The 20,461-nt window shown below is 34.6% G+C and overlaps 2 protein-coding genes across 2 annotated transcripts in view; one reads left to right on the forward strand and one right to left on the reverse strand.

Moving 5' to 3' along the window:
* The window catches only part of ano8a (anoctamin 8a), a 29,494-nt gene extending 21,060 nt beyond the window's left edge, over positions 1 to 8,434 (reverse strand). The window contains exons 1-4 of the mRNA XM_087240805.1: positions 8,052 to 8,434; positions 4,690 to 4,800; positions 2,769 to 2,901; positions 14 to 152 (exon numbers count right to left, since the gene is read on the reverse strand). Coding sequence (XP_087096931.1) covers positions 14 to 152; positions 2,769 to 2,901; positions 4,690 to 4,800; positions 8,052 to 8,070 — 402 coding nt within the window. The 5' untranslated portion in view covers positions 8,071 to 8,434. The remainder of the gene's footprint in view (positions 1 to 13; positions 153 to 2,768; positions 2,902 to 4,689; positions 4,801 to 8,051) is intronic.
* A 3,822-nt stretch (positions 8,435 to 12,256) lies between these two features.
* Positions 12,257 to 15,841, forward strand: pimr68 (Pim proto-oncogene, serine/threonine kinase, related 68). Its single transcript, XM_087240209.1, has 7 exons — positions 12,257 to 12,642; positions 12,855 to 13,070; positions 13,610 to 13,755; positions 13,922 to 14,300; positions 14,451 to 14,627; positions 15,027 to 15,115; positions 15,240 to 15,841. The coding sequence occupies exons 1-7, from the start codon at positions 12,321 to 12,323 to the stop codon at positions 15,249 to 15,251; spliced, it is 1,341 nt and encodes a 446-aa protein (XP_087096335.1). The 5' UTR covers positions 12,257 to 12,320; the 3' UTR covers positions 15,252 to 15,841.
* The last annotated feature ends 4,620 nt before the right edge of the window (positions 15,842 to 20,461 follow it).

The following is a 20,461-nucleotide window of genomic DNA, read 5'->3' on the forward strand; positions in this document are numbered from 1 at the left end:
ATTAAAGGCAGACCTGTGATGTGAAGAAACACAGCTCGCTCTCGATGTTCTCATAGATGTCATCCTCCTCACACGAAAACCTGCGAGTGCCGCCTCCAAAGCGCTGCTTCACCGCCTTTTGCATCCCCATCTGTTCGGCACCACGCAACAAGCTTAAGACAAAAAACAACCATCATTCAGCTGCTGTATTTATTTAGGACCAAGTGACCATCTGTCAAGCCTTTCAGATATCTTATATGAAAAAAACACAATACAATGTTGCTGTGAGGTACGCTATAGACACTGTAGAGACACAATGCACACATCGTGCTATGCCAGCTAATTAGCAGCAGGGACTAATATATATATATATATATATATATATATATATATATATATATATATATATATATATACCTTTTTCCTGAACCTGCAATTCTGACTCACTTATAACAATGTTTCTCAACCACGTTCCTGGAGGACCACCAACACTGCATATTTTAGATGTCTCCTTTGTCTGTCACACCCATTACAGGTGTTTCAGTCTCTGCTAATGAGCTGATGATCTGAATCAGGTGTGTTTGGTTAAGAAGGCAGAAAAATTGTGCAGAGCTGGTGGTCCTCCAGGAATGTGGTTGACAAACACTGACTTATGCTAAACTGACTCACTAAGACTTATGCTGATGTTATGGTTTTCATTTCCATTTTCTGTAAAAATGATAAAAGAGCAAATTATTTGAGATTTATTATTATTATTTAAGAAAAGTATGATTCATGATTCGTGGATTTTTTCATTAATTTACTTTAGTTTTGCATTGTAGGATCTTGAGCTTGTTTTTTAACCTGTTAACCTGTTGATGCTAAAAAGTTAAACAAAGTGAGAGTCATTGACATTAGAAACTGCATTGTCTATATTCTATATTTGTTATGTCATATTAAGGATATAAATAAGGGTTGTCTGTTTATTTCTGTTTATGTAAAGCACTATAAATTGCCACTGTGTATAAAATGTGCTATATAAACGTCCCTTGACCTAAATCAGATGTTTCATCACAATAAAATACAATGTCAATATTCCAGTATTATGATATTTGTCGATACTTCAGGAAACTCTGCAAAATTATTTAAATTCAATTTGATTCAGTGGAATATTAAACAATTTATCGATGCAAAGATATTATCTGCCTAATTTACAGAACTCATAAATGCAACCAAAGTATTTATTATGAACATATTATGTATATGAATATATTATGTGTATAGTAAACTGAACTCTCTGAGAACTGCACATTCTTTATAAAAAAAAAATCGATTGCAGCTGCTGCTTTGTTGTTGAACTGCAATAAAGCACACATACACACAATCTAGTGCACAGGTGTCAAACTCAGTTCCAAAAGGGCCGCAGTTTAGTTCCAACCCTACTTTAACACACCTGATCAAACTAATTGAGTCCTTCAGGCTTGTTTGAAACCTACAGGTAAGTGTAGCAGGGTTGGAGCAGGGTTGGAACTAAACTGTGCAGGGCTGTGGCTCTTCAGGAATTGAGTTTGACACCCCTGATCTAGTGAGTAAATAACAACACCAGAATGTGCACTAGCAGAAATGAGTAGATGGACATGAAGATGCGGAGAGTGTCAAAATAAAAGTGCTGAACGTATGAATATCTAATGCAAATAATCGATGCATCATATTTTATTATATTTTAGGAACATACGTTAGTCATCTATATATCCTTCCATATTGACATACTGCTGATGCCTCATTTCTTATAGAATTTTTTTACTACTAAAAATGTAAATGAATGTAAAAGTCATTTTTAACTGCACTATTTAATTGCAGAGTTTAAATTTCAACATCAAAAGTTAATGGAGCAGAGATCATGGTCCTATAACAAATTTCAAATCACAAGCCACATGCAACTTTTAACTACCAGATATTTTTACAGAGTAGTTTTTCAGCACAGTGTCGCAATGATCATTTTGTCAGTGTCTAACATGTCTACTGAGTGGACGGATACACTATCTAAAATATCCATTAATATATAGTTTCCTGTATTCACCTTGATTCTTACTCTAAGAACTTTGAGTGTTGAAAATGTACAACGCACATTAACAAAGTGACTTTTATTGACTATTTTAGTTATTTGATACATTTTGTTGTAAAAGATACAATCTATATAGAAATAAATCTGTAAAATATAAGAAAACATACAGACATCTCATCACCTTTTTTTGTTGTACAATGTACATGACCAACCCAAACAATACATTCAATACGTTTCAAACTAAAATCAATAATAATCCACGCCAATGAATATCATTTTGCTGAATTTTTCAGTATTAATATGTTCAGTTTCAGTATAAAATATGTTGTCAGAGCAGAGATCAAGTTCCCACAATGCACTGTGAGAGTGTAAATTTGACTCATTTTTATTTAATTCAAAAGATTTTTGGATAAATATTTTGCTTTTTAAATTGCATTTTAACAATGAGTTTCTATAGACACCAGAATAGCATACAAACAGAAGCAAAAATCCATTATAACAAGACCAAGGAAAAAAGCGAACAGCCAAAACATCCAAAAAAATATGTATTGATTTAAGCAAGGGACAAAACAATACAACAGACGTTTTGGTTTTCAGTTTTCTTCAGTGCATCGATTCACTGCTTCTCAGAAAATATAAACAATGCAGTGAGTATCAGGTGTTCATAATAAAACCCGTTTACAAACTCCAGACCACCTCCATCTGAAACAAACTGTAAGAATGGAAACATGATGCTGTGCCTTACTTTTCAAAGGATGAGGTAATGAAGAATGCATAGGTGTGTGTGTATTTATGCTGCCGGATCTGGATTCTGATTTGTGGAATTCCCAACCGGATTTGGTTAAGTAACCATAACAGCGTATGGTCATCTGTGGTGTCTGTGGAAAAGATGATACCATATGTACATCAGATTAAAAATGCCATTAAATTTAAATGTTATGATCACTTTGAATGTTTTATAAACAAAGAAAAGTATGATATGTACACTTACATTATTATTTTAAGGTGATAAGTACACTGATGATTCAAAACATTATGACCAGTCACATATTCTCCTTAATTAAACCCATATATAAAATCTGGATGGATTAGATGATCATTAATTTGTTAGATATAGGGAAAATGGATAGGAATAAAGGTTTAACTGATAAATTGTTTTGCGAAAGGGATTTAAAATAATTTACTGCAAATCTCTCAGTGCCAGAAACCACAGGACACCTGTTTTTTGTAGAATTCTTGCACTGTTTTAGCCAACAAAACAAGGAGGTGGTCATATTGTTTGCTTCATTGGTGCACCGCTGTGCATAGTATTGTTTCAGTATGACAATGTGTGTATCAGCAATATCCCAGAATGGGAAGTACTCATAGATGACCAGACGCCACAGATCAAGATGTTTGTATTTGTGGAGTCATTGCAACCTTTAATAATAATAAAGTGGATTTTTAACATTTGCAAATGGTGCTAAAGAGAGGGATCTGGCTGCAGACTTGATGCAGTGCAATCTGAGTTGCATGCAATGCTTTTTAATGAGCTCACCTAACCCCACCCCTAACCATACCCATCACAGTGACGTCACTAGCTCCATTGAGTGCATTGAGTCTGACATTGCATCTCTGACAGATGCAGTGTCAGCTTGCATCATAAAGGCTGCATCCAGGTACTATTAGTGTTAAAGGCATAATATGTAAGAGTTTAATCATTAAATTATGCAAAAACCATTAGAACAGTGTTATATTTTTTGCTGACTTATGTATTGACATGATCCCAAATGTTCCGAAGAAACATTTGCCATTTTAACTAGTGACAAGACCGTGCATCACCATGCTAATGATGTCACACACCCTCAATTTGATAAGGAATTTGATAAGGAAAGGGAAACACTGAATACGCCCTTAATATGTTGTGCATTTTACTGCACAGAGCTGCATTATAACAGTAAACTAAAATGTATTAATATAATAAACCATGCTGCTTCTTCCCCACATGATCACAACCAGGAGAACTGGAAGTGGTTGACTGTGGTATAATAAAAGCTCTGCTGCTTTTGTGTCGCATCTCTCCTCAGCAATGTTTTCAGTGCTCTCATTTCACTTTGTTGGCTCTTTTTCATATACCACGATAACATATTTTGAATACTTTAAAGCATTCATGAACATGACCTCTCCAGAAGTTCTGTATGTTGTAATAAAGACAAGCAATTCCCATGATTCCACCTTTATTTAAATGCGAAAAATACATACTGTGCCTTTAAGGTCTGTTACTTTGTGAATATTCCAAGTGGGTTTAGACCATTCAGGTTAAAGGAACAATAAAATGTTTGACTTTAACAATTGGATTAATTGTATTTAATTCATAATGCAGTGTTGTATTACATTTAATAATTCAAATCATTTACCTGCAATAAATTAAACAGAAACAACAAAGATAATTCATTTATGGTTGTAATTTAATTATTATATTTGATACAAATTCACTCTACAAACTCAAAACTCTAAATGGAATTTCCAAATAGAGCTCTTCAATAAATCTAGGTTAACGGTTTTCATAACGCACAGTTTATTGTAGGACAATCAAATATTTTAATGTTGGGCACACATTAGTGCATTTATCCTTTTTGACTTTATTAAATGCAAACAAGCAAAACTGAAAGACATAACCTTCACACCTGGGAATGTCATAAGGATATCACAGTTTTCAGTGGGTGCCATTGTGATGGTCGATTTTTGCCTCATGAGGTACTGTCTGGCATGAAAGAGCCGACCTCTCAGCAACTTCTCTGTATTTGTAAGAGAAAAACAGTTAATGCTTTAATGTCACATATACACAGAAACAAGAATATATAAATTGTATCACTGCATCAACCTTAAGCTTCTCTCAATAGTTAAAATAAATGACCAAAGAAATATTTCAATACACACCATTACAAATCAATTGAGCTATCAACCTGAGATCAAATCAAGTCCACATTCACAAAAACCTAGCCTAACTTTACACTTACACTAACATTTAAAAGTCAACATTATGCACAGAAATATGGATCAATTTTAGGTAATATTCAGTAACTTTACCCAGCTGGCACAAAATGTCATATATCATTGATCTTTCTATTTAGGTTTTGGGTGACCAAAATTTAACATTAATTTGATGTCTAATACTGACGTCCGCTGGCAATAAAATTTGGTTGGTTTTAGGCTGTGGCATTAACTGATTAAAATCCAACATCACTTAAACGTCACGATATGACATCCATACAAAGTCATAGTCCAACATCAGTCAACGTTTATCTTTGGTTGGTTTTTTGTTGTGTATTTATCTAACTAAAGTTTAACGTCACTTAAATGTCATAATGTGACAGCCATACAATGTCAAAGTCTAACATCATTAGCCATTCATCTTTGGTTAGTTTTATGCTATGTTGTTAACAAACTACTTGTGCTTGTGCTTCATCCCACACCATTTCGACCATTTTGAAATGTATTTTTTGTTAGAGAATTCTTATGTATGGTATTTCTGTTCGAGATAAATAAATCAAATCAAACTACAATTCAACGTCATATTAATGTCATAATGTGACATCCATATAATGTGAAATTGTAATAACAGTAGATGTTGATCTTTGATTGGTATTAGGTTTTGGTATTAACAAACCAAAACACAACATCAGTTAATGTCTTAACGAAAAGTCTGTACAACGTCAAAGTCTAACATCACTTGACGTTGATTTTAAGTTACATTTAGGTTGTCATTAACTAACCAAATTTCAACATTTTATTCAACATAATTTTTTACATCAAACACTGACATGTACTTATAAGATCTGTTAACTAAAATCCAACATCATCTTAACGTCATAATTTGACGTCCATTGAACATCAAAGTCAAACATCAGCAGATGTTGATATTTAGTTAAGTTTAGGTTGTGTCATTAGCTAACCAAAATTAAACATCTATTCACCATCACAAATTAAATGAAATGCAAAACACATTCGTCAGTGTATGGCATTCACATTCCAAGTATTAAACTCCAGTGGAACATTTGCTTGGGGCAAGAAACATCCTGCGAGTAATCAAGAGCAAGTGACATGAAGCACGTGTGGTGACCCAGCATTAGTTTATTCTCTGTAACGAGAAGAAGAAAATTATACAAATTGTTTTGAAATATTTGCCTAGGTAAATCAAAACCACTAATTTGTTGTTGGATTGTTCTTGATTTTGTGTTTGAGATGGAAAAGTTTTTCAGTAGCTGTTGTTTAAATGGTTGTGGTTTACTGAGCTAGATTATTGTTACCATGTTCAAACTGAGCTAACAGTAATCTTGCTCTGTAGTGCAGCAGTAGTGGCCCAATGAAGCTGGTAATTTGGAACTGACAACATCATCTGTTGAATAAAACTACAGTTTCTCTGCCCTTTTGCTTAAAGGTGGTTTTTGGGCATCAGTTTGGAGATGAACAAAGTCAAAGATGCAGAAAATTTAAAAAAAAATTTGCCAAATTGTTGCAAACTATTTAAATGGGCTGAATTTAAACTGGTAATGTTCAACTTAATTTTTACATTTTTTTTGTTTGCTTTTTTAGTGTACACTTATTAGGAAAATTATTTGAATGGATGACTGTCTAGTTTTGAAAGCAAGCAGTATTTCAATGCCATATTTAAACTTCAACCTGTTCAAATTAGCAACTACAAATTGCACACTTTTGGGGCCTAACATACACAATCAGCATAATGCAATGCCTAGTGCAACACCAGTTACAGCCAGGTGCAGGTATTATTTTCACGTCCTTGACCCATATTTCAATATTGAAAATATTTATATGACAACTGGGTTGTCATCAGAACCCAATGTTGATTTTAGGTCATATGTGAAAATCTGGTTGAAATCAAAATCCAACATCTCTTTGACGTCAGACCTTAAAGTTGGACTTTAGATGTATATGAAAATCGTGTTGTGCTGGGATAGTTTAATAATGGGATAATGTGCCACTGTGTCTTTATTTTCTACAGCCAATATGTTTAAAAGAGCTGTCCTGTGGATGCACTTGTTTTATATGTTTCAGCAGTTGTTCAGAGGAACCAACGTTGTGGTGTGAAAGATGCTGTCAACTTTGTGACCACTGTGTCACACTGCTATTTTCAGTTACATGAGGTGTGAAGAAAACAAGTGAAGTTCCAACATTATTCACTTTGGCAGCTTATATAAAATTTAATTCTTTAAAACTTAAGATGCTAAGGTGTTGATCTAATTACAAATGACGTCAAATACCACTTAAAATAAAAACAAAAGATACTAAAGAAGGGTTTTGTTGTAAAACCACATAAGAACTAATTTGGGGTCACCATTTTTTCTTTTAAAAAACCTAAAGAAACTTTATTCTATAGTGTAAAGAAGCTTTTGTGGAATATTAAGATTTTATAAATGTGAAATGTGATTCATTTTACCATTAATGTCAATGAAGAACATTTGTTTTTAGGTATATGGTTCTATTCTAATGTTAATACCATAGAAATGCAATAAAGATAACGAATATGCCATGTTTACTTGTAAAGCTGGCTTCATGTGACTGCATACAAACATAGTAAACATCAAGAGAGAAATTTTAAGGCAATTTTAAATGCTCAGTGCACCCATGCATGGAATAGAATGACTTTGACTATAAAATGGATTTGAATGACATAATGGTAATAATATTCTGAATGACCACAGTATTTTCCTGAGATTTTCATGAAACGTCTTTTGTTGGTTTTATTTGTGCTATGTGAATGGCACATACATGTGAATCGCGTCTACCATTTATCAGTACTTGCATACAATGTAAACAAACCATAAAAGAGCAGGCAACTGATGTTTACTGGACAAATATTAGTCCTTCAGATATCAACCTATAGTGTTGTATTCTGCCTCAATCTTGTCGTGCACTATACCGAAAACAAAGCGATATACAAACAAGCATATTTGGGTTTGAACTCACCAGCGACAGCTGGATAAAAGCACGCAAGCGTCTGCATGACGGCTATTGGAGTGTCACTCACCTAAAACCGCCGAGGACATCGCGTGAGCCCGTCGCTGTGCTCTGCTCTGCTCCGTGAATACGTCAGCTGTGTTGATGCTGGTGCTGAAACTGCTCGGCCACGTCCAGCGATGCTTCTTCAGCCGTTCCCCGATGCAAACAGGTGCAGAGTGTCCGCTGACCGCTGAATAAACCTTCAGTCACATGCTGACATTGATCATCCATGGCGTTGTCAACACTCAGAGGATTTCCTCATCAGGAGAGCTGCGTCCAGCTTACATTTCTTCCTACCCTACATTTGGCCGCATCGCGCTGTTATTTCGCCGTAATTCTCTGTTCTGTTTCGTCAGTAACTTGTACTCAGTAAGTTGTATGCGCCATCTGTCTCATCCTGACTGGAAAATTACGCAACGTGCGGTGCATAATTCATAGATGTGCTGAAGGGAACCAATCAGAGCGAATGCGCAAAGAGCTCGCGGACAAAAAAGAGGGAAATTCAGTACAGGTGAGACAAAAGACTGGCTTTGAAAGGGATCCGAATCTAAAAACGCTGAACATATAGTAGCCTACGGGTTGTCTTTTACTTTGAGTTTTTTAGACTGCAGATTACTTCTTTAAAGTTTACTCATTGTCTTTTATCCCACATAAACTTCACAATAGGTTTATAAACAATTAGTTTGAGATCTGAGTTTTATTTCAGGCATTTATATACGATTATATATATATATATACATACATACACAGTCGTAGTCAGAATTATTAGCCCCCCTTTGAATTTTTTTTAGCTTTTTTAAATATTTGCCAAATCATGTTTAACAGAACAAGGAAATTTTCACAGCATGTCTGATAATGTTTTTTCTTCTGGAAAAAGTCTTATTTTGTTTTATTATTAGCCCCTTTAAGCTAATTTTTTTTCGACAGTCTTTAGAAAAAAAAACATCATTATACAATAACTTGTCTAATTACCCTAACCTGCCCATTTAACCTAATTAACCTAGTTACGCCTTTCACTTTAAGCAGTATAGAAGTGTCTTGAAAAATATCTAGACAAATATTTACTGTCATCATGGCAAAGATTAAAAAAAAATCAGAAATTAATTATTAAAACTATTATGTTTAGAAATTTGTTGAAAAAATCTGCTCTCTGTTAAACAGAAATTAGGGAAAAAATAAACAGGGGGTCTAATAATTCAGAAGCACTAATAATTCTGACGTCAACTGTATATATATATATATATATATATATATATACATATATATATATATATATATATATATATATATATATATATATATATACATATATATATATATATATATATATATATATATATATATATATATATATATATATATATATATATATACATATATATACATATATAATATATATATATATATATTAAGTATTTTTCACTATATAGACTATGACTTACTTAATTTGTAATTTTTTGTGGACTAAAAGAACAGACATAAGTTATAATAATATTATCTGAAAGCTAAATAAATATATTCTCCATTAATGTATGGGGGTTCAGGTGGTTCGAAAAACCCACCCATCACTGACAAAGGTCCAGAATTTGTCATTTACATGAGCTTATTTGTACTATTTAGACTGTTACACCATCATAAATTGTGAAAATAACCCAAAAGCATCCCTTCGGAGACCGTGGCTATCCCTTCGGTGAGACTTCAGCTAATCAGTTTTGACTTATGCAAAATTTTTCATGAATCCAACATTCAGCTGTGCAACAAAACATAATCTGACGTAAGTCATCTTTCACTACTGACCTACTGTCTTGTTTTTAAATAGAGAAAAGTTTTTACAAGTGACTTTTATTCTAAATCTGGGAATTTATTCTTGAAACAAAAAATGACCAATAAAAGATACAATTTATAAACAATTTGGCTAATGTTGTCATCCGTGAATTTCTAAATGTACTTTTTAACAATAGAAAAATTGTGAAGCTCTGCATTACTATTATGTCTTAATAATAATGTTTTTTAATTATTCAAATGCCCATATTCTAATTGAGAAAAGTTGAATGTGCTGGTCAGTTTGTTCTGCCTATTAAATGACAATATGACACTTTTTTCTAATGACATACTAAGATATAATACATTTTTATTTTAAAAATAAGTATTTATTCACATTTCTTTTGGTATCAAGATATTTTGATAGCAAATAAAAATTCTTTTAGGTCTCAAACAGTATAGTTATGAAGACCAGCCGACAAATCCAGCTAAAATATTGCTTAATGTCACTAAAATGTACTATTTAAATCTTATATTTTATTAGAAAATGAGGCTTATAACTGTAAAAAGGTCCACTTTTTGAGAAAAGGTAACCACCCCCTCCAGCAGACTGCCTATGGGCCTGTGTATTGATGTTTAATAGAACAGAATTTGGTGGAGACTATCTGAAAAACCTAATATCTGAGAGTTTTAAAAAAATCTAAATATTTAAAATAATGTACTTCTACTTATTAATAATAAAAAGGTTTACAATTTATTTACAGCATATTTACAAAATGTATTTATGGAGCAAGATCTTGTACGGGGTAATAAGCTCAATTTTGTTTTCCAGGGTCACACGATGTACCACCAGTTTATACTTAAACATCACTGAAGGGCATCCTCAATCTCAAGTGAAAGACAATGATCAAGAAATTGCAAATTTATACACACTTTCATATTCAAAGAATTTGACAGCTTCTCATTTGTGTAATCTCAGAATTAAAGAAACATACTTCATTTTTGCACTTTATGAAAATCATCATTCTGTGGTTGACACTATAAATAACCATTTGGACCATGTAAAGCTTGTTAAGTATGCTGGTTTGTTAAAGCTTGCTCAGAAACACATTGTTTGTGTAGACTTGAACATTAGTAGAGGCCTGACTTTCTCTGAGGCCTGAAGATCCTATTGAAATATTATGTGTGTCTCTCTGTGTGTTGTTTTTGAAAAAACTTTTGAGCAGATGTCATTAATGCACACACAAATAAACCTGTTTTTCATATATGTTTGACTTTTTTGTACCTTTCACCATGCTGTGATTTAATGTTGAAAATGATGTTTAATTTGTTGCACAGATCTTTTTATTTTTATTTTATAAGACTGCAATGTAACATCAGCAGAATTATGTAAGTTTTATCTCTTGAGTAAATTTTATTCCAGTGTAGTGTAACCTATAAGTAATTTATTTAATTTAATCAATAAATAGCATATCTGTTAACAAATATATAAACAAATTCATTCATTCATTTTCTTTTCGGCTTAGTCCCTAAATTAATCTGGGATCCCCACAGCGGAATGAACTGCCAACTTATCCAGCATATGTTTTATGGATGCCCTTCCAGCCGCAAACCATCACTGGGAAACACACACATACACCATGGACATGGACAATTTTCTTTCGCCTATAGTGAATGTCTTTGGACTGTGGGGGAAACCGGAGCACCTGAAAGGAAACCCACGCGAACGCAGGGAGAACATGCAAACTCCACATAGAAATGCCAACCGACCCAGACGAGGCTCGAACCAGCGACCTTCTTTCTCTGAGGCGACAGCCCTACCTACTGCGCCACCATGTCGCCCCTGACATAAACAAATGTAAATATATATTTTTATAGTATAAAACAAAAATGTATAATAATAATAATAATACTAATAGAATCTTTGTTTATTAGTTATTTTATTTATTATATATTTTTATATAATAATTATATAGGTATTATATTATATATTATTATATTTATCCTATATAATTATTTTAACAATGCAAAAAAATATAAAGAAAATACTAATTAAATAATACACAATTTAATCAAAAACTAAAAAAAAAGAAAAATTTTTAATAATTTTATTTTTATAAAATAAGGAATTTAAAATATGGTACGATGAGTTGAATAAAAAAAATAAAGTAGCTTGATTGAGACTAAATTAGTAAAAAGAGTGTGTTAAATGCTTGATAAATCTCTAAATTATCTTACTGTTAAAAAAATGACAAGCTGAGATTAATAAAACAGGTGGAAATATATGAAAATGTTTTTAAAACATAGTCAAATTTATTTATACACATATTCGGATCATTCTTAGTTGGTTTCAGTGTTAAATCTTCACTCAGCTCTCAACCAGTGCTCATGTCATAATAGGAATTCCACGAAAGAATGTCTTAGAACGCAATAGAACTATATAAACTGCAAAATTTGAATCATCACTTTGTAGCGAGTTAGGAGTTGAGTGTTTCAGCAGTGTTTACAGTGTGTTGTGCGACTTTTTGCGTTTACTATGGGACAGCGACAATCTTGTAAAGAGAAGGAGGGAGGAGTTGAGTGCGTGGACGGAGCCAATCACCGACCAGCACTGACTCCCACCGACCACACGGCGGAGCTCCATCCTCGTCTTGACGAGACGCCTGTGGTTGTCGGTGAGGGAGGTAGAAAGAAGAAAGGAGGGAAGAAAACAAAAAAGAAGAGGCCAAAGAGTAGGGGTTTCAAGAGTTTGGCCTCTTTTTTCTCTTGTTTATCCCCTCCTAAATCCACCAGAGCTCAGGTGGAGCAGGGTGAGGTGGACCAGGACACTGAGACCCCATACAGGAGGAGCACTGAGGGTAAATGACCAACTCTGAACATTAAGTCTCTTAATCATCATTAAACACAATATAAAATTACAAATCACCATCACATGTTGTAAACATACAGATAAATGCCTTTATTGCATGATGTGATAAATGTTGCATTATAGATATGATTAACAGAAGTTTAAGATTCCAATAACAAAACAAAAAAGTGTAATTGATGTGGTTAATGTTCTTCTCTTTAGATCCAACTTCTCTGCAGGACATTGTCTATTCTGTTGAGGACAATGATCACCAAAATCCTTCTACTAGTAGTCCTGATGTCCTTCCCACTGCCGAGGAAATTGAAGTGAATGAAGTCCAACCTCAAGATCAAGACGGTCCAGTCAGTTTGTTAGCAAATGTGAGTGAATCACAACTGCTGAAACAGCTGGACTGTACTGAGATCATAAAGACTGAGGGTGAGTTTACTGTCATAATCTAAATTATGACACACACACACAGACAGAATTTTATATATTTAATGCTGTTTTTATCATTTTAGTGCTTTTATAGTTATGTCAGGGGTTTAGCGAACATTTAAAAACAAGCTGGACAGCTGTATGAGAACCAAAAGTTTACATTTTTTACATTTACACAATCATTAATTACCTGTTTCTAAATGGACTTTCTCTAAAAGTGAGGGGGACGTATCCCCCCTGTCCCCTCAGTTGCTTTGCCGCTGGCTGTTGTTGTTGTTTTTAGATAATGATTTGACAGTAATTGCGGTTGACTAATTATTTGGGCACTGTGACTTTTTGAAAAGACAAATGTTCATATTTCTTAGTTGATTCCTGAAGTATTTATAAATACAAGTATAAGCTAGCAGGTAAATAAATGATGCTTCTTCATGTAATAATCATAATTAGATTTTTTGAGTTTCTTATTATGTTTTCAACTCTTTCAGTTAGTACATATTAACTAATATAATGTTACTAATGTTTTTATTATATTTTATTAGATGACATTCGCAACAAGTTCTCCATCGGCAAGAAGATGGGTGAAGGAGGATTTGGCTCTGTTTATGAAGGGACCCGCTGTGAAGACAGCCTTCAGGTGGCTGTGAAATTCACAGCGAAAGTAGAAAATGAGCCGTACATCAGCCTTGTAAGTAGACTACTCTATCTGTCTTAATTCTGCTCAGTTTGGAATTGCTAATATTGTAATGTAAATGATGGATCACAAATATTTCAGTAGACAAACTTGACTGGACTAAATTTGTATCTCAGAAACTGCTTCCATCTTACTATGATAAAAATTTTCTTTCTTCTAGCCTGACCATGCCAATCCAGTTCCCCTTGAGGTGGCCCTTACATTGCTGGCCAATCAAGGTCCCAGCTGTAAAAACATTATACAGCTGCTGGATTGGGAAGACCATCATGACCAATATATTATGGTCCTAGAGCGGCCCTCACCCTGCATGGATATGCATCTTTTTTGGCTGCATTACGACCGCGTCTTCTGTGAGGAGATGGCCCGTTATTTTATGCGCCAAGTCATTGATGCTGCTGTTGTCTGCTGTTCTCGGGGGGTCTTCCATCGGGACATCAAAATGTCAAACCTCTTGGTGAACGTGGAGACCCTAGAGGTAAAACTTATTGATTTCGGATGTGGGGACCTCCTGAGAACATCATCCTACGACACCTACAAAGGTATGTATCATCTTTTGAACTTGTGACTTGAATTCTAGACATTAACATTGACAGCATTTTCAGATAAGGAGAGTCAATGATTAAATTGAGAACAGCAAAAGTGAGAACATGCAGCGATAAAGCAAACATGTGACAAAACTTTCCTTCCAGGAACAGAAAGGTACTGCCCTCCGGAGTTTATTGAGATGGGAGAGTACCATGGGAAAGCGGCGACAGTATGGTCACTAGGGGTCCTACTGTTCAGAATGATCACCAGCTTTTTCCCAGACTGCTCCGACATCGCTTACATGGACGTTAATATCTGGTTCCAGACTGGCTACTCAGATGGTAAAAGTATTATTACATTTTGCAGTTGTTAATCGTGTAGAATAGAGAAAACACTGAATTAATGGATAGCATAGGAATCTTGTACACTCTCAGAAATAAACGCGATCGGTCACTGGTGTGGTACCTTTTCAAAAGGTACACATTTGTACTTAAATGTTCCATATTGATACCTCAAAAGTATATTCTAGTACCTAAAAAATTAGGAGGACCTTTTAGGTACTAATATGTACCCTTGAGGTATTAATATGGACATTTTAGGATCAAATTTGTACTTTTGAAAAGGTACCACGCCAGTGACAGCTCGCATACCTTTATTTCCTGAGAGTGCAGATATTACAGTTCTAGCTTAGAGAACGAGTGCATAGTAATAACTCGACATTTCTTTGTCTGTCTCTACAGAATGCTGCAGTTTTATTCGGGGTTGCCTTAAAAGCAATCCTGAGAAGAGGCTGCCTTTGGATGAGCTGCTCTCCCATAACTGGTTCAAGGTAGCACATCTAAGACTGGCTAAATAATAATGAAAATAAATTGACATTTTGATGTTTTATCCACCTTTTTTGGCTTTTTTGCTAATTTAATTATCTGAACAATTTAATTCTAAATGTCTTTTAGATCACCCTGTAGTCATGAAGGAGCCCTGCATCTGGTGGGATAACATGGGTTTTCCATACATCCTTATTTTAGATAGGTTAGCAGCCTTAGCGTCTTGCGGGGCTGGCAAGCCTTGGTTGCGTCTGGTGCCTTGACTTGAGGCAGTTCAGTTGTTTTCGCGTCTTGCGGAGCGACTGCCTGGGGATGAATTTGTTCTCTGTCATGCCCGAAACACAAGTCCCACTTACTGCCATGCCAGAGGCCTCTGCCACTAGTGCTGAGCTCCCAGATGCCATCTCACCAATGAATCAGAAGATGGCCACTATGTTGGTCAGCTGCCTTTGGTCCAGAGATCCTGTCAGGGCCTCTCCAGCAAATCCAGCACAGGCTTTGTTAAACATTCCTGTCACTGCTGCTCCCTATCCACCAAGTCTCCGGATGACCATTTTACAAATCGTCAGAGCTGCTTAACCTCCCTGGTCCCAGAGGTTACTGCTAAAGCTGCTCTGGTCCAAGACGAGTCTGACTGAGGTCCTCCATGTTTCCTGTCATTGGAGATTCCTTAAGAAATATATTACAGCTTTCAGCCACAATAAAAAATGATTGTGAAAATGCACAAAAATGTGTTGTTGTTTTTTTATAGAGAAGCATATTATATGTACAGTTTATGTTATGCATTTCATTCTTGTTTTAGCAGGTTGTGCTTATTACTTTAAATATTAATTTTACTATTAATTAACCAGGTAAGGAACAGCTCCAAGTGACGTTCAGCCCACAGAGGTATGGCAAGCAGTTTTAGAATTTAGTAGACTACAGTGAAAAATAAATAAAAATACATATTCAGAGTGCATGGAATGGTGGCTCAGTGGTTAGCACAATCACCTAACAGCAAGAAGGTCGCTGGTTTGAGTCCTGGCTGGGTCAGTTGGCATTTCATTTGACATGCGCTATAGGTGAATTGGATAAACTTAATTGACTATATTGTATGAGTGTATGTGAATGTGAGTATGTATGGGTGTTTCTCAGTACTTGGTTGCAGCTAGAAGGGCTTCCGCTGTGTAAAACATGCTGAAGTAGTTGGGGGTTCATTCCACTGTGGCGACCCATTATGAATAAGGGACTAAGCCGAAGGAAAATGATTGAATGAACATATTCAGTGTACTTGTGATTAGTATACGTCTGCAGACCTTTACTGGAAGATTTTTAGTAGTATAAATTGCTGTTAAACATATAATTGATTTTACATAGACATAATTGTAATTTCAGATAATTTGACGTGTCAGTTTCCCATTTTAAAATGTCTTACACAAAAAAACATCTTTAAAAGCAACAGTAAAGGGCAAGTTAATGTTACTTTATGACTTTACCTAATATTCTTATTCTCCCAGTAGAGGGCGATCATAAAGAGTCAACTTTCTCACCATGATTCTGAAAACTGAAAGACTGATTTTTGGGAAACTTTCCACATTATTTTTTCCCCAGTGACTTTAATATGATGTCATTAAATTAAAGACTAAATAAACTATGGAACTGTCACCTTTTACTTTTGTAGAGGCACAGTCATAGACCAGCTGTCACTACTTATTGCTTGAGATAATGTTATTGCATCACAATTAGGCCTACATACATTAATTTTATATTAGTTATATAGTTAGAAATTGACTTTAATATTACCTTTATAAAAATATCATCTGTCACCATCAGTCAGAATATTCTTTAAAGGCTACATTATGGCTGGATTGCAGATGACAAGTACGTAGGCATGTAATTATTGTCAAGTCTACATCAACAGTAAGAGAAAAAAACACATGTGACCAGCATGAGGACACAGTCTGCACAAATATTAAGCTTGGACATGAGATACTTTAAAGAATCCCTTAAAAGTTCACTTTTATTTCATTATTAAGTACAAATGGTAAGGTTTGAATTGGATTTAGCAGTGATCACATGATGTTAAGATTTTATTCAGTTGGGTGTACAGAAGTAAAAGTTACATATATTCCAGTAACATACATGTTCAGATGTTTGGTCTTGTATTCATATACCAATATACTGTGTCTATAGAAAGTCATATCCTATGAAAAATCTATGCCTTTACTCACATTACACTCTGTTTTTAAAAGACCTTTGCGACAAAGTTGTAGCAAGGCACAGGGCTACAAAAACAAAAAAAAAGGCTGGAAAAGTTATTTGAAATGTGATTTGATTTCTGGCTGTATGAAAATCAAGCAATTATTTCAAAGGGGTGATCATTTTTATAGGTTCATTATGTCAGTAAAACAGAAGCAAGGATACCAAAAGCATTTGGCTTTGTACATTACTTTCCATCTCTGTTATAACTCTTCTAAAACACTTTCTATGGCGTTAAGCAAAGACTTTTTAAAAATATGTCTGATCGGCAGTCTTTTAGGGCTATAAGAAATAAATGTACTCAATATATTAAACAGGTAAAGCCAAGTTATTTTAAGCACTATTTGGCTGGTAATGGTCCTGATTCTCAGAGGTTCTGAAATATTTTCAATACAATGGAAAATGAAACAATTTCCTCACATCTTCTAATTTTAATTAAGCACGATGGGCTTGTTATCACAGATCAGTTCTCCTGTTAACCAGACATCAACTTTCCGCTCACCTGCCTCAGGTCTGCACACATTTTCTTTTAGGTACTGCTCAGTTTGGATACTCACAAATCAGCTGCATTGGATAATACAAATATTTTTATCCCTATATATTTTATTTTACCCTCCAGATAGTCCATGTATAATTTACACCCTGATCTAAATTGTGTGCAGTAGGCCTACCTGAGGAGCGAAGCAGTGGCGCAGTAGGTAGTGCTGTCGCTTTACAGCAAGAAGGTCGCTGGTTTGAACCTCGGCTCAGTTGGCGTTTCTGTGTGGAGTTTGCATGTTCTCCCTGCATTCATGTGGGTTTTCCCCGGTTGCTCCGGTTTCCCCCTCAGTCCAAAGACATGCGGTACAGGTGAATTGGGTAGGCTAAATTGTCCATAGTGTATGAGTGTGTGTGTGTGAATGTGTGTGTGGATGTTTCTCAGAGATGGGTTGGGGCTGGAAGGGCATCCACTGCATAAAAAACATGCTGGATAAGTTGGTGGTTCATTCTGCTGTGGCGACCCCAGATTCATAAAGGGACTAAGCCGACAAGAAAATGAATGAATGAGGCCTACCTGAAAGATCCTGAAAAGTTGTTGTGTTCCTTTAATCCTGAGAATGTAGGGCGCCCCCTGCTTACAGGTAATAACAACAACATTAGTATTACAGCTTTACTCTGCTATTCACATTGATAACAATAGCTGATCATGTTGAAATTGCTGTAAGAATTGGATTTTTGTAGGTAGTGACTCCTGGATTCAGAAGAAAATAAATTTTCATTTGAACCTATTTACTTCTCTCTACATAAACCTCTCTCGTTAAATAATGAAGAAGTTGCTAGGAATAAATCTATTTTTATACTAATTGATTTGATAAAGGTTTAATGTTCTTTATTTGTTAATTTTGGTGAAATCTTCTTTTATAAACTGCCCATGGCTATGCCCACAACTTGGCCAATGATCATATATTATGCACACAAATATACACAAAAATATAAGAAGTCAGCTTTGTTGCTAGATGGCATTAGCATTTATAAAAAGGAATGTAATAATAAACATATTAACCACATTTTTCAGCAAACAAATCACTGTTTCACAAAGTAGGTCCCATTGGGCTGCGTACATTAATAATATAGACTGGAGGAAAAGCAAGGTTGTTATATAAATATTTACTTACTAATAAAAGGAAGGGCGACACGGTGGTTGCTGATTCGAGTGCCAGCTGGGTCAGTTGGCGTTTCTGTGTGGAGTTTGCATGTTCTCTCCGTGTTGGCATGGGTTTTCTCTGGGTGCTCTGGTTTCCCTTACGGTCCAAACACATGCGCTATAGGTGAATTGAATAAGCTAAATTGGCCATAGAGTATGAGTGTAAATGTGAGTGTATGGGTGTTTCCCAGTGCTGGGTTGCAGCTGGAAGGGTATCCGCTGCATAAAACATATATGCTGGATAAGTTGGCGGTTCATTTCGCTGTAGCGACCCCAGATTAATAAAGATACTAAGCCAAAAGAAAATGAATGGATGAAAGAATGAATGAATGAATGAATGAATGAATGAATGAATAAATGAATGAATGAATGAATGAATGAATGAATGAATGAATGAATGAAGAGTGAGGAAGTGCATAATAAAATATTTCATAAATTATAAACCTAATTGGTTCGGATGCTCAAAAATATATATATATATATTTCTAGTACCTGCATATTTTGTGTAAGAAGATAACACATTGATACATTTATTCTTTTTTTATGTGTCCAGATGTTTTGGGTCAATATCTATAACCTTTTTAACAAACCTCCTAACTTTTAATCTTATAATTTGAAAGAAAATTATTTGTTATTAGTCTGATTTTGCAAACAAATCAAAATAAAAAAATTTTCAACTTTTTTTGGTAACACTTTATTTTGATGGTCCATTTGAGAATTAGTAGACTGTCTGCTTAATATCTGCTGATACTGCTACTTCAACAGACATTTAACTGACTATAAGAAACTTTGCAAGAACATGTCAACTTACACTAACCCTAACCCCAACCTAGCAGTCTACGTATAATCTAATGACAATTAGTTAGTTAGCATGTATATGCAATGTAACTTAAATTTAACAAACTGACTATCAAAATAAAGCTACCTTTTTTGTAGAAAATCCCTATACTTTTCCACAGTATCTGAATGACACAACTCAAATCTTTTTGTCTGACAACTAAACATGTGTCAGATTTTTGGCACTATTTAAATAACTTGTCTATTGGCTAAGCAAAGAATTTTGAGTCTAATAGATGTCTAATAGACATCTAAAGACAGCTTGGCTAAAACAAGGTTAAACTTGGCCTGTCAGTGAAAATCTTATAAGAATAGCCCAAAACTTAGACTAGTCCCCGAATAGACAGAATAGACAGAGTTTATATGTGTAGTCATTCAGTTCTGTTTATTTGATGACTAGTCTAGTTTTGTCCTATTCTTAGACGTCTATATGAGATTTTCACAGACATCACAAATTTAACCTTGTTTTAACCAAGACGACTATGTTTACATCTTATCTCAAACATCTTATAAAAAAAATGCTTGCTGGGGAGTATTGATAAAGTTTAGGTGGCTTTCCTGCAGTGCTCTTAAATTATTTTATTTTATACTT

The sequence above is a fragment of the Danio rerio genome, chromosome 2 (assembly GCF_052040795.2).
Source record: "Danio rerio strain M-AB ecotype USA chromosome 2, GRCz13ab, whole genome shotgun sequence".
Classification (NCBI taxonomy): Eukaryota; Metazoa; Chordata; class Actinopteri; order Cypriniformes; family Danionidae; genus Danio; species Danio rerio.

Bases quoted from the DNA above. Each gene is read 5' to 3' on its own strand.
- pimr68 (XM_087240209.1), top strand. From the start codon at position 12,321: ATGGGACAGCGACAATCTTGTAAAGAGAAGGAGGGAGGAGTTGAGTGC. The intron at 13,071-13,609 runs GTGAGTTTACTG...ATATTTTATTAG, and splicing joins TGAGATCATAAAGACTGAGG to ATGACATTCGCAACAAGTTC. The intron at 13,756-13,921 runs GTAAGTAGACTA...TCTTTCTTCTAG, and splicing joins ATGAGCCGTACATCAGCCTT to CCTGACCATGCCAATCCAGT.